The sequence below is a fragment of the Camarhynchus parvulus genome, chromosome 18, assembly GCF_901933205.1.
Source record: "Camarhynchus parvulus chromosome 18, STF_HiC, whole genome shotgun sequence".
Taxonomy (NCBI): Eukaryota; Metazoa; Chordata; class Aves; order Passeriformes; family Thraupidae; genus Camarhynchus; species Camarhynchus parvulus.
Window position 1 is genome coordinate 3,403,054 of NC_044588.1, and position 23,482 is coordinate 3,426,535.

Genomic DNA, 23,482 nt, shown 5'->3' on the forward strand with positions numbered 1-23,482 from the left:
TTGGGAGAGAACTGGGGCTGCTCCCCATCAGCTCTCAGCAAACAGAAGGGTGCAACTGTGGGGTTTTGGGAGGGCAGGGTTCCTGCTCTGGGGTCTCCCAGCAGATCAGGGCTCCAGGCAGAGGAGCTGCTGCCCATCCCAGTGCAGCACAGATGGAGTGGAACTGCTCCTGTGGGGCCATTCCTGGGCAGGTGCAAAGGCCTGGGGAGCTGCAAAGGCAGAAATGAAGGTGCAACTGAAACCTGAGAAACCACTGGGATTTCTCAGCAGCTGAGTGAGGGTGTTCTGAAACCATTCTGGATTCTGATTTACACACCCAGATCTTTCTTTGGCTGTAAGAGGACTTGTGTGGACTCACCCAGGTGTGCTGCCCTCACCCCAGCCCCAAAACCCCTCCTACTCCCCAAACTTAATCCAGACTGACACCTTTAGGGCCCCAAAAAGAACAGCAAGAGCTGCCAGGGACAGACTGTGACTTTATTCTGTCTTTGAACATAGCAAAGTGGCATCTTCTCTAATATCACTGCAAAAATACTTTGCCTGGGTTAAAATAGTCTGTATATACTGTACAAAGACATAAGTTTAATATCTCTTCCTATAAGTACATTTATACACATAAAACAGCATAAATTAGAAAAGGGACAAATGGGTATATAAAATTCTGGTTACATACAAATCTGATTAAATTAGCATTTACACTGTGGTTCTAACATAAGAGTTTGTTAAATAGAGCCATGTGCATACAGTACATTGACACCCCACCCAGACACAAATTAAAACAGGGGCTAACAGGGCCAGGTGTTCACTTACACAGAGGAAAAAGCCTGGCCCAAGCTTAATTTGTATATTTTTTTTTCTCATCTTGGGGACTCACAGATCTGTTCTTCGAAACTCCTGGCTTTTCCAGAGCACCTCCCAGCAGCTGTCCCGAGCATGGCTGTTTGGCTTCTCCTCACGACCTCTTCGCCTTGCCCGGCTGCCCTCCACGGCACAAGATTATCTACCAAAATCAAAACACAAGGGCCTTACTTTTCCCAGCACCAGGGAGCTTTTCCAGTTGGTTTTACGCACATGGGAGGAGCAGGGGGAGGGATCTCCCGCAGTGTTTTACTTTCCATTCAAAGGCAGATTGGGGAGAGGTTTATTTATTTGCTCTCCCCCTCCTCAAATTGACAGTCCTGGGAACAGGAACCATCTGGATCAGTGATAAGTGGGTCTGGCCTCTGGCTGGCACTGGGCTCAGCAGAGCCAGGCTTTGGGGAGTGCAGTTCCTGGGGGTGAGGTGCATTTGCCACTAAGTGATCCCAAAAAGCTCAGCTCCGGTGTGGCTGGAGGGAAAGGTTTGTGCTGGGCATCCCTGCATTGCTCTGGGGTCTCTGGATGGATCCCAGAGTTCAACTCCAACATGTGAGACAGGATTAGGGGAGGGGAAGCTCAGCCTAAACACCAGCAAAGCCTCTGAGTGAAAGAGTAAGGCAGGAGCAGAGAACAGGCAGCAGCAGGACCCTGATTCACCTCCATCAGCTACTCCTGCCACAGAGATCCTGGGTGAAATGTGCCCCTGCTCCTCCTAATGAAGCCTGGGCAGCCCTGGCACAGATCTGTCCCAGCTCCAGCCCTGCCAGACATGACCTGGAAGGGATGTGAACCCCACAGCTCCTGCTGCAGAGGCTCTCTGGAAGGGATGTGAACCCCACAACCTCACAGACCTGGAAGGGATGTGAACCCCACAGCTCCTGCTGCACAGGCTCTCTGCCAGCTCCTCCTCCCAGGTCTGCCTCTCCACCATCACTGGCCAGGTTTCCAGGCACAGGCATTGACACTGGATGGCACAACTCCCAGGGGACCTCAGATAATGTACTGATAAGCTGGGCTTAATCCTGCAAGCCCCAGCTGCCCAAAATGCCACTCTGAGCTACAAAGGCAGGAGCCAGGTTCTGCCAAACTCCCTCATCCCCTATGACACATTATTACAAGCAGAGCCTCAGTGGAAAGTCTGTGGCCTTTCCTCTGCTACCAGCCAGCTGTTAAAAAATAATCACTTTAATTAAGTGTCCATACCCATGCAACAGAATGAGGGAAACACCACTGAGTAAAGAGCCAGGAGGAATCTGGGCCAATACTGCTTCCACAGAGCCAGAGATGTATCTGCAGCCTGGCTGTATCAAGATCTGTGGTCTGGAGCAGCAGAGGGGTGTGGGGACCCCATGACAGGGCACTGATTTCTGCCCTGTTGTAGATTTTTTCCCTCCAACAGGCAGCAGCATCCTTTGGCAGCACAGGAGAGTGCCCAAACTGTTCTGGAGCATCCAAAAACTAATGGGAAAGAGATGGTTTTTAAGAGTGATGGAGTATCAGTGAGGGGAAGCTGCCTTTGAAGAGCTGATTGCAGTCTCACTTGACTTAATGAAATGGCTCTCCTGATAAAGCTTCACCTCTGGGCCCTGCAGCCAAATGCAGGATGGATCACCTCTGCCTGGAAAGCACTGAGCAATCTGCAGGAAGAAACCATCTTTCCTACTGAATCCCAGGAGTTTTGGGCAGATCCCCTGGTTGCACTCCCCAGCTGCTTGCAGAATCCTGTAGGATTTATTTTGCCAGATCCTGTAGGATTTCTTTTGGCAAACCTCACAGCAGTGCCTTGCCTGGCCCAAAACACACCCCAGCATCTCCCTGCACCACTGGAAACCTCACTCCCTGCTACACCCACAGAACAGGGGTGGCTGCTCAGGCAGGTGAGCAGAAAACTGCCCAAACTGCCAGTGTTTTGCAGCCAGAGCTGGCTTTGCTCTTTCCACCCTGTAAAATCTGCTGCTGCTGCAGGGTGAGGGCTCTGCAGCCTCCTCCCTGCACATCCAGCATGGCACCCAGGGCTCCAGCCCCCTGTCCCCCTCAGTAACACCTGAGTCCTTCCTGCCCAGGACCAGCAGTGACTTGGGAGTGCTCAATCCACCCCATCCATGCAGGGATTGTCACTGAACTGGTTTAACCTCCTTCTGCAATCCTGGCACCAGCAGCAGCAACATCCACGTCCCCTCTTGTGAGGCCACTTTTTATGAGTCCTCCTTGGGCTCCTCATCTCCTCTCTGATCTGTCCCTCCTTCCACTTAATGAACAGGCAGTGTTTGACAGATTTTATGTCAGGCTGAAGCTGGTTTTCCTCAGTCTTTAACAGCAGAGCCTCTGAAGTCTTGCTTGAGGTCAAGGGAAGACAAGAGGTTTCAAAATGGGGAGAAACTGTGGGGTTTGAGCACTGCTGTTTCTCCAGAACCATGTCTGAGTTCAAAGCCATACCGTGGGCTGCGGGTGAATATTCCATTTTGTCACAAGTTTTGAGGTTTTGAAAAGTCTTTTTGTTGCACACTGGAAAACAAACAAAACCCTTCCCATGTTTCCGCAAAGCCGAACGCTGTCAAAACATTTTTGTTGGATAAGGTCAGGTTTTCTCCCCCTCCTCCTCTGCACAGGAGTGACCGATGCCTGAAACCCCCTTCACTGAGACTGGAGATCTCAAGTGCTGAGAAAACAGCCAAGTTCAGTGAAATCCAGAGCATCCAAACATCCTGAGTGCTCCCACTGCGAGGGCAAACCCCAAACCCAGGAGCGGGGGCTTTATCTGGAAGCTCCATTTGCTCAGGCACCGTTATCAGGGAGTATTTTTGGAAAGCACCTTCCCTTCCCACACCACCTCCTCCCTAACAATACACATGTCACTGCTCTGTCAGGTCAATGACAGGATCTGGAGGGATCAAAGTTCATTTCATAAAGCACCTGCTGTGCTCCAGCAGGGGTTTGGGGCTGCTTTCATCCAGCCCAGTCCCAGCAGGAAGCCTCATTCAGGAGCAGCATGATCCCTGCCTGCTGGCATTTGCTTGTCCCCAAACCATGAGTTCAAGAGCAGGTTTAGCAGAAGGAAACAAAGGACTTCTCTCTGTCCCTGCTGCTCCTTCCAGGGGCTTGGGCCATCACCTTCTCTGTGGGCACAGCGAGGGAGACATTTTAAATATCCTTCTTGAGTAATGGAGTCGGACAAGTGGGAAATTCCTGCTCCCAGTTTGCAGCAGGGAATGGTGCAGGTAAGGAAAGAAATAATCTGAGGGTTGTGTGAGTTGAGCTGGGTTTAGGTGGTGCTGGCTCAAAGGAGTCATGAGCCAGCCTCCCTTTATCTAAGTAACACTTTGCCTCAGCTCAGAGGAAGGTGCCTCACAGAGGTCAGCTCAGCACATGGAATGAGTCCTGGAATAAGGTTTGTACTTCCTCCTTTTCAGGCAAAACTCCAGCAGCAGGATATGTAAAAATGAAGTAAGGAATTCCAAAAGCCTGCCAAGCCTGCAACCTGAAATCCATTACAGTATTCTGCTGCATTACTGCTATGAAGACACCACTGATTACAACCAGATCATAGCACAGACCAACATTTGTCCAATTAGGGGTTAGATACTTAATTAATGAGTGTGGAATAGGAAAAGGAGCCAGAAAGACACTGCCAGGCTGAAGTTAGATTGAAAAATTAATTAGCTCCTTCCAATGGTAACTGAGAAAGTGCCACACAAAAATCATAAAATGGTTTAAAACTCTGTTATTCCTTTCATCTTTGTACTTGGAAAAGGAGTTTCCTTCTCAGTTACCTTGGAAATGAAGAGACTGGTGAGGTTCAGGTATGTTCCAGTTGCATTCCATGAACTAACACAACTGACTGAAAATGCAACGGGGTATTAAGTTTTTATTTCTAAGTTGTTCCAATTAAAACTATTCCTGGTAATATTAGAAATCTGCTCAAGGCACAAAGGTTAGGTCTGGATCTGAACACCATTCAGCAAGTTTGTTCAGATCTATCTCTGCTTATGTTTGATCACTTTTGCCCCATCCCCAGCTGCTGTTAGTGGGGGTGTCATTTCCCTGGCACTGTCCCTAGAACCCATCCAATTATTTTAGGCTTCCCAGTGAGCTGGGACAAGGAGGGGACCATGGAATCTCTTCTGGGAAGAGGTTACTACTTCCTTCTCAGCATGAGGGCTGCACTGCAGGTTTAGGGGTCCCGAATGCTCACAGGAGGAAACTCATTCTCATCATCCAGACAGACTGGTCCAGTCGCAAACTCGTGCTCTGGGATAACCTCCCCCCGCAGGGCTCCGCCGTCCTCCGAGTAACCTGGCCAGGGGAAAACACCAAGGGTTAGGCAGGAAGGGATGGCACGAGGCTGCACACAGCAGCACACACTGTTACCACCTCTTTAGCACTGAGTTGCTTCCTCTGCCTTCATGGACTGAGGAAGAGGAAGGTGTCTCCATGGATACTATGGATTCTAGATGAACTACATGGTCAGCTCCTGTGGCAGCAGCTTTCCTCCTCCTACCATGAACCCAAGCACCAATTTCAGAGTAAGATCTGCATTTGGATGTGGATCTTACACTTGGGAATATAATGAGATAGTCACCAGTCACCCAGTCTTTTCCTGCAGCAGTTTAGTGCAAGGTGTACCAGCTTCAGGGACTCTGTGGCAATCTCACCACAAAAACAGTGACTGACTGTGTCAGTGACTGACACAAAACCAGTGAGCCTGACTCCTACACCCATGGTCACAACCCCTGGAAACCACCTGGCAGCAGCTGCTGTCTGCCAAAGAGTGGTTCCTGCTCTGCCCTGGGCCTGTCTGTGGCACAGGGAGCAGAGCAGAAAACTCGTGCCCTGTTTTTGTGGCAGGGGATGAACCCGGTGAGCTCCAAAGTCCTGCTGCCCCAGAGTGCAGTGCACCTGTGGTGATCCTGGATGAGCCCTTGGAATGTGGGACACTTTCCCCTTTGCCCCAGGTGGTTTTGTGGCTTCTGCCTGAGGAAGGGCACACGTGGTGCTCACCTGGCATGGTCGAAGTTGAAGGCACTGTACTTTGTCTGGCTACAGTTGCTGCATAAGATTGAGGTACTGGAGGCTGAAGGTCGTTTTCTTTGTTCTCCTCCATCCTTCCTGAGCCAAGCAGACTAATTGTACAGATCAAGAGAGAGCAGAAGAGTTAGTTCTGATCCTGGCTGTTCCTCCCCAGCTCCAGCTAAGACAAGCCCATGCATCCACATCTCCTCGAAGCACATCACCCATCCCCATCACCGCATGCAGCAGCCCCAGCAGTGCTGTGGACAGGGGAGCATTGTGCTCCACAAGGAAAGCAGGGGGTGAAGAAGGAGATAGGGGAAGCACCACTTCAACTGGAGGACAATGCTGGCATGGAAACAGAAGGGAACAGACTGACCACAAAAGCTTTAGGTTACAAAGGCAAACAGTGTTTCTAATCACAGAGGGGGCTCCGAAGGGCTTCCAACAGGAGCAGACTAGATGGGAAAAGCAGCCCTGGCTAGTTTAGGACGGAGTTTGAGCAGAGATATCGTATGATGTAATGTAACTCATGACCCAAGGGCCCTTTTCAGCCCTCTGATGCTCAGAGGAGCCCACATGACAAGGCTGGGGGCTGCGGGCGGCGCGCGCTGGACAGCGCAGCTTTGAAGTGCTTTTGTTTTGTGGCTTTTCCAAAAGCTGCTGGCACTTTCCTGGCTGGCAGCCACCTCCCAGCCTGGAGCACATGTTACATCTCACCCCACCCCAAAGGCTTCACATCTGGAGCCAAGCAGCCCAGATGTGTGCGGGGGGGTTCCGTGCTTAATGGGATTTGCATATGGCCTGAAGAGCGGCGGGGGAGGCTCTGTTTTCACAGGATCCCAGAATGATTTCGGTTGGAAAAGACCTCTGAGATCATCGAGGCCAACCTTTGACTGATCACCACCAGCCTGTCACCACACCAGGGCACTGAGGGCCACATCCAGTCATTCCTTGAACAACTCCAGGAATGGTGACCCCACCACCTCCCTGGGCAGCCCCTTCCAACGCTTAACAACCCCTTCCACAAAGAAATCCCTCTACTTTGTCCACAGAAGCTCAATGTCACTCCACACCATCCTAGCCCCAGTCAGCTCTCCAGCACCCACTCCAAGCTGGAGAAGGTGCTCTGCTCTCCTGCCACCACGAAGGTCAGAGCTCTGCTGCTGGGGCATCTCCTAAAGCGCAGCCTGCCCAGCCTAAGCTGGGATGTCCCACAGCTGCCATGGCATCTGAGATGTCTCAGGTTTCTCCTGCAAGAAGCCCTGTGTCCCTGTGTCCCTGCCTGCTGCTGTGCTTCCCAGCCATGCCTGTCAGATCAAGGGAGCTCCAATCACAAACTCAGTTCTAATTTTCTTGCTCCTACAGCTCCATTTTGTGCTGCCAGGTGAGATTTCCCTTAATTTCTTAAAATATCAGCCTCTGTATGAGGTGTGAGTGGAGGTAGAGTTACCTGTGATTTTTAATTAGGACACACTCCCCTCCATCCTGGGGGTCCAGGTTATAGATGTAGAGATGTCCATCCGACGTCGTCACCAACAGCCGAGGCAGCTTCTGAATCCTGCTGGGAAAAGCATCCTGAGGCCAAAACCCTCACCCACAGACACAGCAGCACCCACCCCAGTGCTCTGCAGGCAGGGGATGAGGTCAGGCTGGCCTGGCCAGGGCTCAGCAGGGTCAGCACGATACGTGGACAGGGCACAGATGTTCCTCTGGCCAGAGATGTTCAGCCGGACGGTGGCAAAGGCTCGGTCCTGGCTCATCATGCCGGACACCTGGGCAGGGAGGTAGTTGGTGGCAGCCTGGAACATCTTCCCCATGTAACCACTCCAGGTTGGAGGCTCCTCTGGCCGGCTGAGGGGGTCACAAAGCAGTTACAGTGGGGTTAGCATGATCAGTGTGACCGAACGTCAGGAACAGACCTGATTTCACATGGGTGAAGGGTTTTCTGGAGCACCTTCACATTGTGCACCAGCCTGGCTGGAGGTCACAGGGGACAGTGGCACCTAATAAAGCCAGGGAGGCCTGGAGGGGCTGACAGCAGGGCTGCAGTGTGTGGCTTTCCAAAGAGTCCCTGGGGACACAAGGACACCATACACCTGGAATTGCTCATGGAGAGTACATGGTGAGGACGTGGAGAGCAGCTTTGTAAACAGAGCTTTGAAGCAGACCCAGCCCTGGGGCAGGCAGGTTAAGCCAGGCTAAGCCCTCACCTGTCTGTGAGATGCTCCAGTTTGAAGATGTGCACGGTCTCCGTGTTGCTGGAAGCACAGAGGAACTGGGAATCCATGCTGAACACCAGGGAGCTGATGTTCACATACCTAGAGCCAAGGACAGCACTGTCACTCCCACAGCAACCCACTCAAGGGGAACTGCTGGGTTTGCCTCACAGAGGAGGGGATGGGCAGGAAGGAGACCCCTCCATGGTGAGGATCACCCTGCACAGCTGCTGCTGAGCCTGTGGGCTCACTGATGAGCCATTCCCTAATCCCTTTGCTCAGCAGGGCTGGGGGTAGCCCCGAGCTAATCACAAACAGCCAGAGAGGTGGAAATGTCCTTGCTCACAGAGCTGCCTGTGGAGGCAACATCTGTGCCAGCCTCACTGCAGCTTCTGGTGCTGCAGAGACCAGGGAGGATAGCCAAAGTGCTGAACAGTGGGACACAAACAGCATCTCCTGCACAGGTTCAGCAAGAATGAGGTCTCTGACAATGCTGGGGACTTCACTATTTCAAATAAGAGAAAAGAAAGGACACAGTAAATGGAGTGACTCCATGTCTGTTCCCTGCCATCGCCCTGTTCTGTGACACACTGGAAGGAATCAATGAGCTGGGCACAGCCTGGCACAGTGACATTTCCAGCTGATACGTTTGCTCTTGTTTTCCTTCTGCAGAAGATGCCAAAGCCACCAGGATCTGACGCTGCCCTGGGTCCCTGTGTTTACACTCTGGCTCCGGGAGCCCTCTGTGTACTTGTCACTGCCAGAAGAACGAACTGACCTTTTCATCCCTCGCCGGAATTCATAGAGTTTTTGCCCCCCAGGAATGGAAAATACACGAATGACTGTGCCCTGCAAAAAATGCAAATGGAAATACCACGTAGGAGCAGGCCAAGGAACCCAAGCCCTTTCCCTGACACACCCAGGAAACTCAGGATGTGCAAAGGCTCCTCCTGTTTGCCAGCTGGGCTCAATCTGATCCCATACACTGACCAGTCAGCGGCCCTTCTGTGCTGGCTGTGATTGAGAGGGGCAGCTCAGGGGTGCTGATGCAGCCCTGGGCAGAGGGAGGGTACTTGCAGGCACACTCACTCACTTTTTCAGAAGCACTGGCCAGCTTGGAGCCGGTGGAGTTGAAGGTGAGAGCAGCCAGAGGCCCATCGTGGGCAGGAATGGTGCAGGCTGTTTTCTGTAGGGCACAAGGGAACGTGAGAGCAAAGGCACACACTGGTCCTTGGACTGTGTGGGCAAAGGGACACGCTGGTCCTTGGACTGTGTGGGCAAAGGGACATGCTGGTCCTTGGACTGTGTGAGGGCAGGGCGTTCCTGCCCTGCAGCTATCCACACCTGCTGATATGGATTCACAGGATCATCATGTGCTCATGGGATCCCTTCAACATCCTCAGCACTTTACCTCTGCCCTGCCTTGAGTTCATTCCTCTGCTATTATGGCCATTGTGATTACAGGACACTCACCCCAGGGGCAGAGAACCTCAGCTCTCCACCTCTCCAGGGTTCAGCATTGTGCCTGCACCCTCTCCAAAGTCTGGCCCTGTCCTGCAATTCCCTGTGCTGCACAGCAAGTCCTGCTGCAGTGACACCACCCTGGCACCTGCAGGGAGCCCCAGCCCTTGCAGCACCTGTTGGAGCAGCAGCATTTTCCCTGTGCTCTGCTCCTCCCCTGCTGCAGATCCTCAGCTCTGGCTGCACGTACGGAGCCACCAGCCTTATGTAACTCAAAGCCCTGGCATAAACAGCAGATAATCATGACCCTGCATCCAGCCAGGGACAGATTTCCTAAGGGGACTTTGGACACTTTGCCCTCTCTGTGATTTTGGGTCAGGCATCCCTTCCAGCCCATGGTGTGGCAAAGCTGCTCCAGCTCCTGTGCTGTGCCTGGAGCAGCTCCAACCCCCTGACCCACGCTGGCCACATCATTCCCCTGGGATCTGCTGCTGACGCTCCCACAGCAACCCCAGTGTGAGCCTGGCAGTGGCCCTGGGGCTGCAGGGCAGTGGGTCACATTTCCCTGAATATCCTGTGCTGGGAGATGCACGTCCTGATCTCAGAGCTGTCTGCTCCGAGCAAGGGGGATCCGTCCAGATGTGCCTGCCAGGCAATTCCCTCGCACTCCAGCTCGGTGGAGTGGATTTATTCATCCTTCCCAAGGGCCCCGTTGGCTTTGCTGTGGCTCTGTTTGTTTTCAGCCCGTCGGTATCCAAAGGCTGAGCCTCGCACTTACCAAAGTATTTCCGTCGTAAAGCGCGATCTCTCCGCTGGTCGCGCTGCCGGGATAAGCCAAGTAGGAGTTGGCGTGGTTGATGGAGAGAGCACACAGACCTGGCAGGGGGACAGGGACACGGCTGAGGCTGTGACTGGGGGAGCACAGCACGGGGCACGGCGGGGGTTCGGGCTCTGGCTCCTGACACTGCTCGGCCCCGGCGCTGGGAACACCTCGGCCGTGGGGACATCTGCTGGTACGGGACAGAACGGCGGCTGTGCCCTGCCACCCTCCCCGAGCACAGGGAACCCAGATCCGGCTTTTCAGCACGCCCTGGGCTCTCCCCCTGCATTACCTCCCTGGAGAAGGCAGGAATAGGTGCATGAGACAGCACATGTGGGTCTGAGTGCTCACAGCACTTCCTGTCCAGCCACATCTGGACACATCCAGATGTGCACAGGGTGTAGGTGCTGGGTTGGAAGCTCAGAGGAGCACCCCAGTGTGGGTGCAGCTCTGTTGCAGCCTGGCTGAAGGCAGTGCCATTTCCTTCTGCTCTGAATGGAAAAGGGAAGCAGAGAAAGACAAAGGAAATGCGCCGGCTGTGCAGGGAGTTTCTGGCTGACAAGGAACTTGAACATAGTGAAATCTCCAGCACAGGGGGAATTCTTCCCCATAAGAGCCATCTGGTTTTGTGCAACACGAGCACAAAGGTTCCCAAATGCTCCTTTCGAAGTGGGCAGGAATTACGGGATGAGACAGGGACGGATGGATACGTGTGTGGGTACATCCATCCGCTGTCCCCCAGGTGACCTCGGAAAAGAGCATCTCTTCCTGCCTCCTTCCCGCTGCTGGCTGAGGATGCAGCCCAGTGAATCCTGTCACACACCAAACGTGCCTCACTCGCTTCCTGCCCCACATCCGTGTGCTCACAGCCCTCCCAAACCCCACTCCAGGCTCCAGCACGACCTGAGCTTCCTGACCCGTGGCGGGAGTCCCACCTAATCCCACGTGCGGAGGAAGCCGCGGGGTTAAAGGCAGCGGGGACACCCGAAGGGGCCAGCAGGACATCCACAGACTGCACGTAGATGGGATGGGATGGGACTGAAGGGGCCAGCAGGACAGCCACACACTGCACGTAGATGGAATGGGATTGAAAGCGACAGCAGGACAGTCACACACCAGCAGGACAGTCACACACTGCACATACATGGATGGGATGGGATGGGATGGGATGGGATGGGATGGGATGGGATGGGATGGGTTGGGATGGGATGGGATGGGATGGGATGGGATGGGATGGGATGGGATGGGATGGGACTGAAGGGGCCAGCAGGACAGCCACATACCAGCAGGACAGCCACACACTGCATGTAGATGGGACAGGACTGAAGGGGCCAGCAGGACAGTCACACACTGCACGTAGATATGAGATGGGATGGGACTGAAGGGGCCAGCAGGACAGCCACATACCAGCAGGACAGCCACACACTGCACGTAGATATGAGATGGGACAGGACTGAAGGGGCCAGCAGGACAGTCACACACTGCACATACATGGGAAGGGATGAACTGGCCAGCAGGACAGCCACACACTGCACGTAGATGGGATGGGATGGGGTGGGATGGGATGAGATGGGACTGAAGGGGCCAGCAGGACAGCCACACAGCAGCAGGACAGCCACACACTGCACGTAGATGGGACAGGACGTGCCGTGCTGTGCCGTGCAAGCCCCGTGTCAGGACACGGCCCTGGCCCCCGCCCAGCAGCAGCAGGGAAGGATCGGCCGGAGCTCTCGTTTTAGGTCATTGTTTATAACCAAACAAAGACAGCACAGCACAGCCAGGAGCTGCAGGATCGGCCAGAGGCCCCAGGGATCCGCTCCCCATCCATCCAGAGGCGTGCACATCATCCAGGAATGGCGCACCGGGAGAGGCACGAGGAGCATGCACGGCAGCAGCAAAGGCAGGCAATTAAAAGGCAATTAAGGAGGGAGGGATGGGAGGAAGGCAAAGATAGCCCAGAGACTTCGGCTGTGATGAGCATCCTGCCCCCTCTGGATGGTGATTCCCCAGCCCAGGCAGCACGGGGGGATCAGCAGAGCCCTTTCAGACACGATCAGGGAAGGCTGGAGCTGAACAAAGCCAGCTCTGAGCCGGGTGAGTCACCCGCTCCCTGCGCTCCTCTGGCCGGCAGAGCAGCCGGAAAACCAGGCCAGGGGAAAACACAGATGTGAGTGTACTGGGCTGACCTCGGGGACACACAAAGAACAAGGATCACAGGGCCACGGGCAGCCTCTGAAGATGCTCCTCTCCCCTCAGCAGCAGCCCCCCAGCCATGGTGAGGGTTGGTGCTGCAGTGATGGGCTCAGGCAGGCTGGCACGGCTCAGATGGCACCTCTGCGAGTGCCACGTCACAGGTGGCTTCCTCAAGCAGCATGGAAAAATGCTACTGTGCCAATGAAGCCTGGCCTTGCCCTCAGGCCAGCAGGTCCAGGCACATCCAGGGCTTGGGGGGAGCCATAAGGTGGTTTCCAAAGCTGCAGTCACTCCCAAGATGTGCCCACACAGCACACAAGTCACCCCAAGCACTGTGACCTCCTTGGTTCAAATCCTGCCCCTGATGTGAATCACATGAAAAACAACTGTCTTGGACACCGTGGGCATTTTCCTCTCCTACGTGGAGGAGGCTGGATCAGGAACCAGGTGCTGGCCAGGAACAGGCAGAGATCTCACTGCGACGGGCCAGTGTGGCTGCAGCAAACCCTGGTCCTGCCTGTGCTGCTGCCACCGTGCCCAGGGCACACACTTTAGGGGGGTGGCACATTCTCCATGTGCTCCTAAACCCCCCAGCACAGATTCCCACTCCTAAACAAGCTGCACTGAGGCTGGACTGCCCTGACCTACTGGACACACCGTCCTTGGGGTCACACTTGGGACCAAAGCAGGTGGCCCAGGGACAACAGGGACACTGCACTTGCCACTCAGCTCATTTCAATGACAGCTGCTGCAGTAAAAGGGGTTTAAAACACTAAGCCCATATGAAGCCTGTGATCTGCAGCCTCCCAGTCCTGCCCTGCTGCTCTTAAACCATGACCTGATCCTCCAGCCACTCTGCAGAACAGCTCCAGGCCTGGGTATCCCTGCCCACCCTGCTGCTGGGCCTTCTCAGGAAGGTTTTAAACTTTAATTATATTTGCAGCATTCAGCATGTTTAATCCACACAGACAGCCCATCTGGTGAGACCTGAAGTAGGTCAGGGGAGCTGCTGGCAGAGCATCCCTTGAAAGCCCCGAGGCCAAGCGTGAGCCCATCAGCAGCTTCCCAAGCACCCAGCCATGAAAGGATGCTGCAGGACAGCACAGCATCGTGGGCACCCAGCCAAGCTTCCCTCTCTGCTGCTAAAAATAGCCTCTCCCAGCAGCAGGAAAGCCGGATTCCCCCTGTGCCACACCCACAGGATCTGTGCTGCAGCCACCTGCCCTGCCCCTGGCCTTTGCAGTAACAGCAGGTGGCAGCTCCTGGGAACTCCCTGGCAGGGACTGGGGCTGGGCCTGGCTGTGTGCTCTGTCCCCAGTGATCACTTTGGGAGCTGACCCCAAAAGGAAGTCAGACCCTTCTGCCCATCTCTGCTCTCCTTTGATGCATCAGCTCTGGGTAGAGCAGGGGATTGCTCCAGACAGGGCAGGGCTTTGCTCAGGACAGAGCTGGGTCACAGCCCAGGCCTGGCAGAGCTCAAGGAGAGTCTGGACAATGCTCTGGGATGTTGGGATGCTGCTGTGCAGGGCAAGGAGTTGGATTCAGTGATCCTTGTGGGTCCCTTCACCCTCTGCTCCATGCATTTCTGACTTCCCAGTGCTGGGTGAGCATGCACAGGCCACAGGCTGGCTTAAATTCTAACAAAGCTGTGGCTCTCCAAAGCTCCCTTTCACACAGTTCTGCCATGCTCACCTGTTGTGTTGGGAGGTGTATCCATAATAGTCTTCAGAAGCTTCATGTCCTTGATGTTATGGATGTAGATGGATTCTTCCAGGCACACCACCAGCCTCTGCAAGGACACAGGGGACATGCACAGTGTCTGGGTGCTGCTCCCACACTTCCCAAACCCAAACCTTTGCTGTCAGACAAACCCAACAGGAATTTCCCACACAATGAAATGGAACAGAAACGTGATCTCTTCTGCTTCTCCATCCCCTCTCACATTAGGGTTTGTACAACTCTTGTTTTGAGAGTTTTTGCATCCAGTCTTGCTTTAGAGAGATGAAAAAACACCATGGCTTCTCTGCTCCTCTGCATCTTCCACACCCACAGCAACAGAAGGCCCACCAGGGTCACACCCCACTCAGGCCTTGACTGCCATCCATCCCTACCCCAACTTTGCTCTGCAGTTCTTATCAAATTACTCTGATCACAAAGACCTGGCAGCAGAGAGGCTGCAGTCCTGCTTGTCAGTGTGCCTCCAGGTGGGAATGCAGGCCCTTTGCCTTGACTGCTTCCTCATCTGGGACACAAATGGAGCTGCTGCCTCTGCCACTGCTCCTAAGCTTAATGCACCTGCCCAGCACATCAGTGTTTCTTTTCCCCTTGGGTGTCAGCAGGGAAGACTCTGCTTTCTGTGCCCTGCAGAACTGCACAGACACAGAGCTGAGGCACATTTGTTAGGGACAGTCACCCTTGCACCATCTTGGCTGAGGGGCTGGGATTTCCCAAGTTCAGGTGCTCGTACCTCTTCTGCTGACCCTGCCAGGAACATCCACCCAGCCAGGAGGAGCTGCCAAGCCAAGGGGAGGCAGGGCAGAAAGGCAAAGGGAAGCCTGATGCTGCAACCTCAGCCCTGGCCCACCACCTCTGTGGCCACTCAGCTTTGTGTCACCACTCAGCTTTGTGTCACCACAGAGGCTTTTTGCACAGAGGCTTTTTTTGGGACCAGGCTTTGGGTCTGGCTGAAGGGCTGAGCTTTGTAAGTCCAGCAAGTGCACAGCTTCACCTCCTTTGGTGCCAAGAGTCCAGAAGCACTACAAACATCCCAATAAAAGCCTAAGCCCAGACCCCATCCATCCTGAAGCTGGAGCACCCAAATCCATGTCCAGGAAGCCTCCACCTCTTCAGAAATGAGGCCACTTATTTAGCATCTAAATGTGGAGCTTAGTCACTAACTTGAAACACCCACATTAAAAATCTCTGCCTTGCTCCACCATTACTCTCAGATCAAACTCTTTCCCACTTCTATTCCTGCTAACCACAGCATCTGGGGCTGTGTCAGAGCCATTTTGCATTTCCAGGAAGACTTTGCCTTTTCTACAGTAAGAGCCATCCACTTGCAAGCAGAGGAATATTTATACAGCTGATTTGGGCAAAGCCACCATGTGCTTTCCCAGAACGGGCTGCTCTTGATGTCCAGGTGAAGGGGAGGTCTCCAGATGATGGCAAAGCAGCAGCCAGAGATGCTGGTGCCCACAGGGACAAAATCCAAGAAAGTTTGGGATGTGAAGAGGCAGAGGAGGTCTGGACAAGCTCAGCAGGAGCTGGAGAGGGCTGGTTCACCCCTGCTGGCCTCCATGCAGCCCTGTGGGCATGTGAGGGGCACTGGGATGGGCTTTATCCTCACTGTGCACACAGACAGAGCCTCAGAGAAGGTGCTGTGATTGCTACACGGGGTCAAGGCACTGCTAATTGTCCAAAATGTCACTGCCCACCAGCTCGTTCTGTAGTTTGGATGGATCAGGTCAGATAGCTGAGCTGTGTTTGGGGGCTGAAATGGGTTTGGACACAGCCAGATAAACACCTCAAACCTCTCCAAAGAGCTCAGCAGGGTTTCAGCAGTGAATGAAAACCCAGCAGCTTCCCAGCAGTCCCAGAGCCCAGCCTGACTGCCCACTCTGAGACAAATCAGGATTTACCTCCACACATTCAGAGCTATCATGGAGCTTGGAACTAAGAATTGCCACAACAACAACAACAACTGAGGGGTTTGCTTGTTTGCACAAGGAGGACTTCTTCACAGAGAGAACAGATTGAAACATGCACCTTTTGTTTGAGACCTGTTCCTGGTTAATTTGTCACATTTCCCTGAGTAAATGCCTTGTCTGGGATTTGTCCTTCTGTGAACTTCCAGGGGAGTGCAGCTTTCCTACAGGAGCTCAGGCAAGAGCTCAAGTGTCACGCGCAGAATCTGATGGGCACCAGTTTAACTCCTGAATGTACACTGAAATAATGATTCCTCTTCAACCCACCCAAATTGGGAAGGTTCAGATGGGATTTGAGGAAAAAGTTCTTTGTGAAAAGGGTTATTAAGCATTGAACATGTTCAGGGCAGTGGTGGGGTCACCATCCCTGGAGGGATTTAAAAAATATGTGGAAGTGGCACTTTGGAGCAGGGTTTAGTGGTGGATTTGGCAGTGCTGGGGAATGGTTGGACTCGATGTTTTATTGGTCTTTTCCAACCTAAATGACTCTGTGATTCTGTGTTTCTAAACATCTGTAGCATCTCCAAATCCCTCCAGGTGTGTCTGTGGCACAGCCAGAGGATGAGCTCAGCCCAGGATTTGAACTCCAGCTTATAATGCAGCCAAGAAATGTGGATTCGAGGCTGGGACTGTGCATCACCTTCAGGCAGCCCAAGGGGAGTAGCCTGAATGTATTTTATTCACACCAATCTCCTAGAGCTGCTCAGCAGAACCTCCCAGTTTATTTTTATACACACACATCTATCTGCAATTCAAAGGAAGTCTCTCTTTTGCCAGTTTTGCTGTAAGCTTAAGTGAAAAAAATCAATTTAGGACAGATTTAATTGTAGAGCAGCAACTCCTGGTCAAAGACAGCTTTACTGGAAGCTCAGCCCAGAGAGCTCACTGCAGGTCTCACTGTTGCTAACTGAGGAGAGGCTGATTATATACAATTACCCAGACTGCTTATTTCTTCATTGTAAAATGTCCTCTGCTTCTTAGGGCATATACTTGGAAAATAATTATGGACAAAAAGAAAAGATGACTTAAAATCCTCAGAAAGAGCTCAGGGCTGCACGAGGCTGTGTCACATCAGAGAATAACACTCTAAAACTCTCATTGTAAGTGGCCTGAGTGGGTTTTATACCTTTAAAACAAAATCAAGGCTGCTGGCAGCACTTGGAAAGCAGCTTTTTGCCTTATCCACAGATAAGTGTGGAAAAGTTACTCCTGGGTTACAGATAAATTACTCCTGGGTTTTTGTAACCAACTTTGAAGGTCTCATTTTCAACCAGGATGGCAGAGGTGGGCCTGAAGTCAGGATGTGGAATCCAAGGGAGGGAGGAACATGAAAAGGTGTTTTTTTGGCAGAGCTGTGTCCTGAACAGGCAAGGAGGCAGATGACAAAAAGCCTTTGTGTAACTGCCACCAAACCAAGGCCTTGGCTTCATTTTCCTGAAGGAAACAGTGGGGGCAGCTGATAGCAGAGCCCTGCAGCTCCTGCCAGAGGCCTCCCATGTGGGGCTGGGAGGAGAGCACAGGCACCCACCCCTCCAACCCCACTCACAAACCTCCCAGGCTGCTCCCAGCTGGAAAAGCAAAAGCAGCACAGAGCCAGAGCGGGCTGAGTGTGGGTAACCCCTCTCACCTGCCGGTTCAGGCGGATGGACAGGATTTTACTGGAATAGCTGTAGTTGCAGATCTCTGTCCCTTTCTTGAAGTGGTAGACATTCATTTGCTGTGGCTTGGCATGGCTGACCACAACCACAAGGCTGCTGGAGAACAGACGCTCCACGATGTAAACATCTGGGATTTCATCTGGGCACACAAGGAGAGCAAGGCAGAGCCTTCAGCTGGGCTGCACTGCAGCAACAGGACTCAGCTCAAGGGGATGGCGTTGGGAGGCTCTGTGCTAAGGTGTTAACACCATTTTTGTGAAAAATTCCCCATGCCTGGCACAAAGCAATTAGGTTGGAGCAGGAAAGGGTAAGAGAACCTTTCCCTGAAGGCAGAAATGAAGCACCAGAGAACATATCCACTGGATGAACATACCCAGCTCTCTTTGACAGGGCTGCTGTGCCTCTCTCCCCTGAGCAGGGCCCAGCTGAAGCTAATCCTCAGGCCCCCCAGCTGCACTAGATCCTTGGGAAGGGGATATAAAGGGAGGAGCTCCCCCACTTTGGTGAGGGGAGTTTTCTGGGGATGTGAGGGGTTTGTTGAGGTAAGGCAGGAGCTGGCTGTGGCTTGGTGTTTCTTCTGTGTGGTGTCTGGTTTCTCCCAGCCTCCCTGGGGAAGCAAGCAGTGGCTGCAGTGACTGTGTTTGGGGTGGCTCCTGCTGTGTGGACAAGGCACCAGGTAATGGTGTTGTTGGCCCTGCACCTAAATCCCCAGGGACTGCAATTTCCAGCCTGTCCAGCCCTGAGTGATGCTCACTTTGGGCTGGGCTGCACTGGAGGAACAAAGGCTGCCCCACAACTGCCATGTGGGCCTGGCTGTGTCCCAGCCCATCGCCCTGAGTGTGTCACAGCAGGGACCTGTCACAGACATCTTTTATGAAAAATCTTTTCCTCAAGATTTTTCCTCCTGAGAAGCTGAGAGGCCTCAGGAACACAATGTAACCAATGGTTATCTGCTGCTGTGGAATGCAACAGGTGCATCTGTGATTGGCTCATGTGGTTGTTTCTAATTAATGGCCAATCACAGTCAGCTGGTTCAGACTTTCTGTCTGAGACACAAACCTTTGTTATCATTCCTTCTTTTTCTATTCTTAGCTAGCCTTCTGATGAAATCCTTTCTTCTATTCTTTTAGTATAGTTTTAATATAATATATATCATAAAATAATAAATCAAGCCTTCTGAAACATGGAGTCAGATCCTTGTCCCTTCCCTCATCCTAAGACCCCTGTGAACACGGTCACAGGGACCTGTTTCTCTTTGCCTGGCTCTGGGGAAGGAGCCTGGACCCTGCTCCAGATGAGGCAGCTGTGTCTGATTGCTGAGACTCCTCCTGCAGCCACTGAGAACATAACCACTGATGAACAGACCCATCATTGGGAAGTGTTATCCTCAGGGCAGCTCAGCTGAAGCAGCCTGGAGTCCCTGCTCCATGAGGCCAGGCTTGTTTTGGGCTGCTCAGTGTGTGCTACACGCTGCTGTGAGCACAGCTAAGAGCTGCAGGCCTGCTGGGAGTGACCTTCTCTACATGGAAAACCTGTTAAAAGCATCTTGCTTGTAAATACCACAGTGGATTAAAGGCCTGGGAGCTCTCCAGCAGCTGGGCTGGAAGCCTGTGGGCTGCTGCTCATGTACCTGAAACATTCCAGTGGGGAACTGCCTCTGAGTGCTGGGCTGCAGCACAGACTGTCAGCATGGCAGCAGTGGGAAAGAACTGGGCTCTAACAAAGGTGAAGGACTCCCACAAACTGAAGGTGCTGCTGGTCAATGTTCCTCCCCAGGGAAACAGGAGACTTACTGCTTTCATGGACCTGGTCCAGTTGCTCCACAGAACTTAAGGAGAAGAGTCTGTATCCAGTTGTGGTTCCAATGGCCAGGGAGCTGCAGAGACAAAGCAAAAGCCCTACTGGTTCAGAGCTGAAACCCTCCAGGTGACAGCAAGAGTCCCTGCAGGGGTGGTGTACTGGTTTGGACTGGGATGGGGATTTTTTGCCATATTAGCTCATACAGGGCTGGGTTTGGGGTTTGTGCTGAGCACAGGGTTGATAATCTGGGATGTTTTTGTTATTGTTGAGCTGTGCTTGCACAGTCAAGGCTTTTTCTGCTCCTCACCCCTCCAGTGAGGACACAAGGAGCTGGGAAGGGACACAGCCAGGACAGCTGACCCCAAGTGACCCCAGGGACAGCCCAGGCCATCCATGCCAGGCTCAGGGGATGAAGGAGGAGGAAGGGGAGGACATTTGGAGTGGTGGCCTTTGTCCTCCCTGCTGTCCTGGGGATGGCTGAGCCCCTGCTGGCCATGGGAAGTGGGGAATGAATTCCTTGTTCTGCTTTGTTTGCATGTGTGGCTCTTGCTTTAATTATTAATCTGTCTTTATCTCAGCCTGTAAGTTTTCTCACTTTCACCCTTTTGGTTCTCTTTCCACCTCACTGAGTGAGGAGTTGGCTGGGGTTAAACCCTGACATTGAGGAAATGAGTAGTTCCTGGCACAGTGCTCTGTGAAGGAACAACTTCAGATTCCAACCTAAATAATACAGAGTAACAAACTCAGGAATTCAGTTCTCCATCTGAGGCTGTTGCAGCCTACAGAAGGCAAGCACTCCTCTGAGAGGGCAAAATAATCTCTCCTATGGCCCTGTGGCTGCTGGAGGAACAAACAGGTCCAGATCTATCTGGGAGGATGCAGATAGGACCTGTGGGACACAGAAGGGGCTGTTTCCTCAGCCAGGGCCTGATCCACCTGTACTGACACAGGCTGGGGAAGCTCAGCTCTCACTGTTAAGGGTGGTGGGCAGTTTTGCCAAGCGCTGTCTCTGCCCAGTTCCAGATGCAGTAAGCAGCGAGACCTAGGTCTTAAACCAGCAGCCAGCCCATAACAGCAATGCACAGCGTTTGCACTGGGGACAGCGACCAGCAGGTTCACGTCAGCAGCGCATCCACATCCCTCAAAGCACCCTTTGTTCGGGCACACCAATGCAAAGCAGGGCTGCAAAGGAAAGGGCATTTCCAGGTGTGAGTGAGGCCGCTATCTCTGATTCTTATCTCCGGCCCGATCCTGGCTCCGGGCTGCCACATCCGTGTGTGCCTCGCTGCTCCGGCCGGGATTTGCTGTCCCGGTTGGGAATGGTTCTTAAACGGGATCAGGTAAAGCACAGGAGGGCAGGAAGGCTGCGAGGAGCGCGGCTGTAATTTATCCCGAGCGGGGCGGTGCTCTGGCACCGCTGCTCACCGGGAGCCTCCGGGAGGTGCTGGTGGCCCTGGGCAACGCCGCCACCTCCCAGTGCCCACACAGCGCCCGCAGACAAAGCCCTGCGAGCGCCGCTGCCCTGCCCGTCCCCAGGCGCTCCCCGGGCTGCGGGGGAGGCAAAGCCCGGCCATCGCTCTCCATTCGCCTCCCCCGGGGCCGTGCTCACCGACAGCCGCCGGGGCCGGGGCCGCTCGGCCGGGCTGGAGCAGCCCGAGCCCGGCCCGTGAGTGCGCGGTGAACGGGGGGCTCCGCCGGGCTGGAGCAGCCCGACCCCGGCCCGTGAGCGCGCAGTGAAGGGGGGGCTCCGCCGGGCCATCCCTGTGGGGACCCGCCCCGCTCCGGGCCGCGGGGCCGGACCGACCCCGCCCGGCGCGGCCCGGCCGCCGTCCCCCCGCCCCGCGGCGGCCGCCCCGCTTACGTGCAGTCCTGGTTGTAGGAGAAGCAGCTGAGCGCCGCGGGCGCCCCCGGGGCCTCGGCCGCGGCCTCCATGGAGCGGGCGCGGCGCCTCGGCCGCTGCGGCCCCGCGCCCGCCCCGGCCCCGCTCCGCCGCCGCACGGGCGGTGCCGCCGCCCATTGGCTCGCTCGCCGCTGATGGACGCACAGGGTGACCTATGGGGTGAGGAGCAGGCGGGGCGGGCCCGCCCCCCGGAGTGGCGGAACGGGCTGCCATTGGCTGGCGGCGCGGAACAGCTGCGCGTGGCCACGTGGTGATGTTGTGGTTGCATCAGACGGGCGCGGGCAGATGTTGGGAGCGCATCTGGCGGAGCGCGGCTGCACCGGTGCTGCGAGGGGGACACGGCGACAAGGGGCTGCTGGGGGGCCGGGGGTGGCCCTAGGGAAGGCGTGGGCGAGGGGATGGGGCGGGGAAAAGTGATGGTGGCACCGCTGACCGGGAAACAAGTCAGTCCGCCTCTCAGCTTCCTTGGCTAAAGAGTGCTTTGAAGAGTTGTTTTTGTCTTTTTACAGCATGGCATCCTAAAGCTAACGGCATTTGTGCATCGTTCCTGTGCTTAACACCGCTGCTGCCGTGGGGGGTCAGATCCACCGGGGGAAACACAAAGGAAAACAAACCTCCGAGCCAGTCGCTAAATCAGAAATATTCCAGGAGTCAGTGCAATGACATTACCGGTGCACAGAAACTCTGCCGGGGCAGAGCCTACAAACCCCATAATTAGATGAGTAATCCTCATGTGAGTGCTGAAGTCATTGGGCCCAGATCACTTGATGCGTGCACCACAGGACTTTTGGAAAAAGAGCCACATGCAATACCATCCCTGTGAGGCAGACTCCATGTCGACACATTTATCTGCCTGGATTGATCCCCCTCTGCTGCATGGGGGCCTTGGAGTGCCCGTAATATTCCCCTGTGAGGGAGCTGGAAGCCTGCAGCAGTGAAGATAGATTGATTTTGGGGAGGAAGTAGGAAAAGACACATCTTCAAAACACCATTTTGGAGGGAGGTGGATGGTGGATCATTCCTAGGACTCAAAACACATGAGTGATGCTGCAGGGGGATAATTTTCAAGACATCATGTTTGGGGGGAAAACATCTTCTTTTCCAAGGGGCCTAGTGGGAAGTTCTAATAAAACCCAAACATGAACTAGAAAAGCTGTTTTTGAATGTCCTGAAACTGTCCCTGAGGATCAGCAAAGTTTGATTTTGAAACAGGGATGTCAGACAGGAAGTGGGGTTGTGGAGCAGGAAAAAATTTAAAAACAAAACAAAGCCCTTCAATAAACAAAGCCAGGGAGACATTGCCTTGTGTTTCAAAAAAACAGTTTCTGAGCAACAGCAACAGCTGGATGTTTGCTGCTTGGGCAATCACCATGGTTTTAAAATGAAACCTTGATAAAGCACCCGAGACTTGGGTAACACAATTATTTTTGCAGTTTGACTGATGCAACCATGTTGGTCAATCCTCCTTTGAGCTCACTGCCTGCAAAGGCTGTTTGATCAGCAGAAGTGGGAGAAACAGGGAGTTCTTGTCCTCTGCAGCAGCATTAAAAAAGTGTGGGTGGCCTTTGGAGCAGGTTGGGCACAGCTGTGTCACCATGATGGGGGTGAGGTCAGGACAAGCTGCTCCTCGGACTGGAAAAGCTGCTGTGTGTTGGTGAAGCCCTTGGAAATCTCAGGATCTGTGCTCTGGAATGTTGGAGCAGTTGGGTGCTGGGTGTGAAACAGAAGCTGGGGTGCTCTGTGTGGAAACTGAGTCTGATGGCTCAGGTTTTAGATTTTCTATTTTTCAGGTTCTGTGCTGCTTCAGTGTGTGGCTCTGGGCTCACATCAGGGGATGCTGAGCTCTGTGCACAGAGCAG

General features: G+C 53.8%; 1 protein-coding gene across 1 annotated transcript; it reads right to left on the bottom strand.

Annotated features, from left to right (window-relative positions):
* Positions 1-456: 456 nt before the first annotated feature.
* On the bottom strand, positions 457-21,694 carry WIPI1 (WD repeat domain, phosphoinositide interacting 1). Its single transcript, XM_030961845.1, has 13 exons — positions 21,585-21,694; positions 19,717-19,799; positions 17,893-18,062; positions 14,251-14,347; positions 10,324-10,421; positions 9,178-9,270; positions 8,863-8,933; positions 8,079-8,186; positions 7,555-7,719; positions 7,319-7,426; positions 5,857-5,978; positions 5,051-5,151; positions 457-1,000 (listed from the first exon to the last, which is right to left on the bottom strand). Exons 1-13 carry the CDS (start codon positions 21,653-21,655, stop codon positions 953-955), a joined length of 1,335 nt encoding a protein of 444 aa, XP_030817705.1. The 5' UTR covers positions 21,656-21,694; the 3' UTR covers positions 457-952.
* Positions 21,695-23,482: the final 1,788 nt, after the last annotated feature.

Coding starts and splice junctions, on each gene's coding strand:
- WIPI1 (XM_030961845.1), bottom strand. CDS start 21,655: ATGGAGGCCGCGGCCGAGGCCCCGGGGGCGCCCGCGGCGCTCAGCTGC. Junction 19,800..21,584: donor TCCTACAACCAGGACTGCAC/GTAAGCGGGGCG, acceptor TTGTCTCTGCAG/CTCCCTGGCCATTGGAACCA. Junction 5,979..7,318: donor GTCCTAATTAAAAATCACAG/GTAACTCTACCT, acceptor CTGTACAATTAG/TCTGCTTGGCTCAGGAAGGA.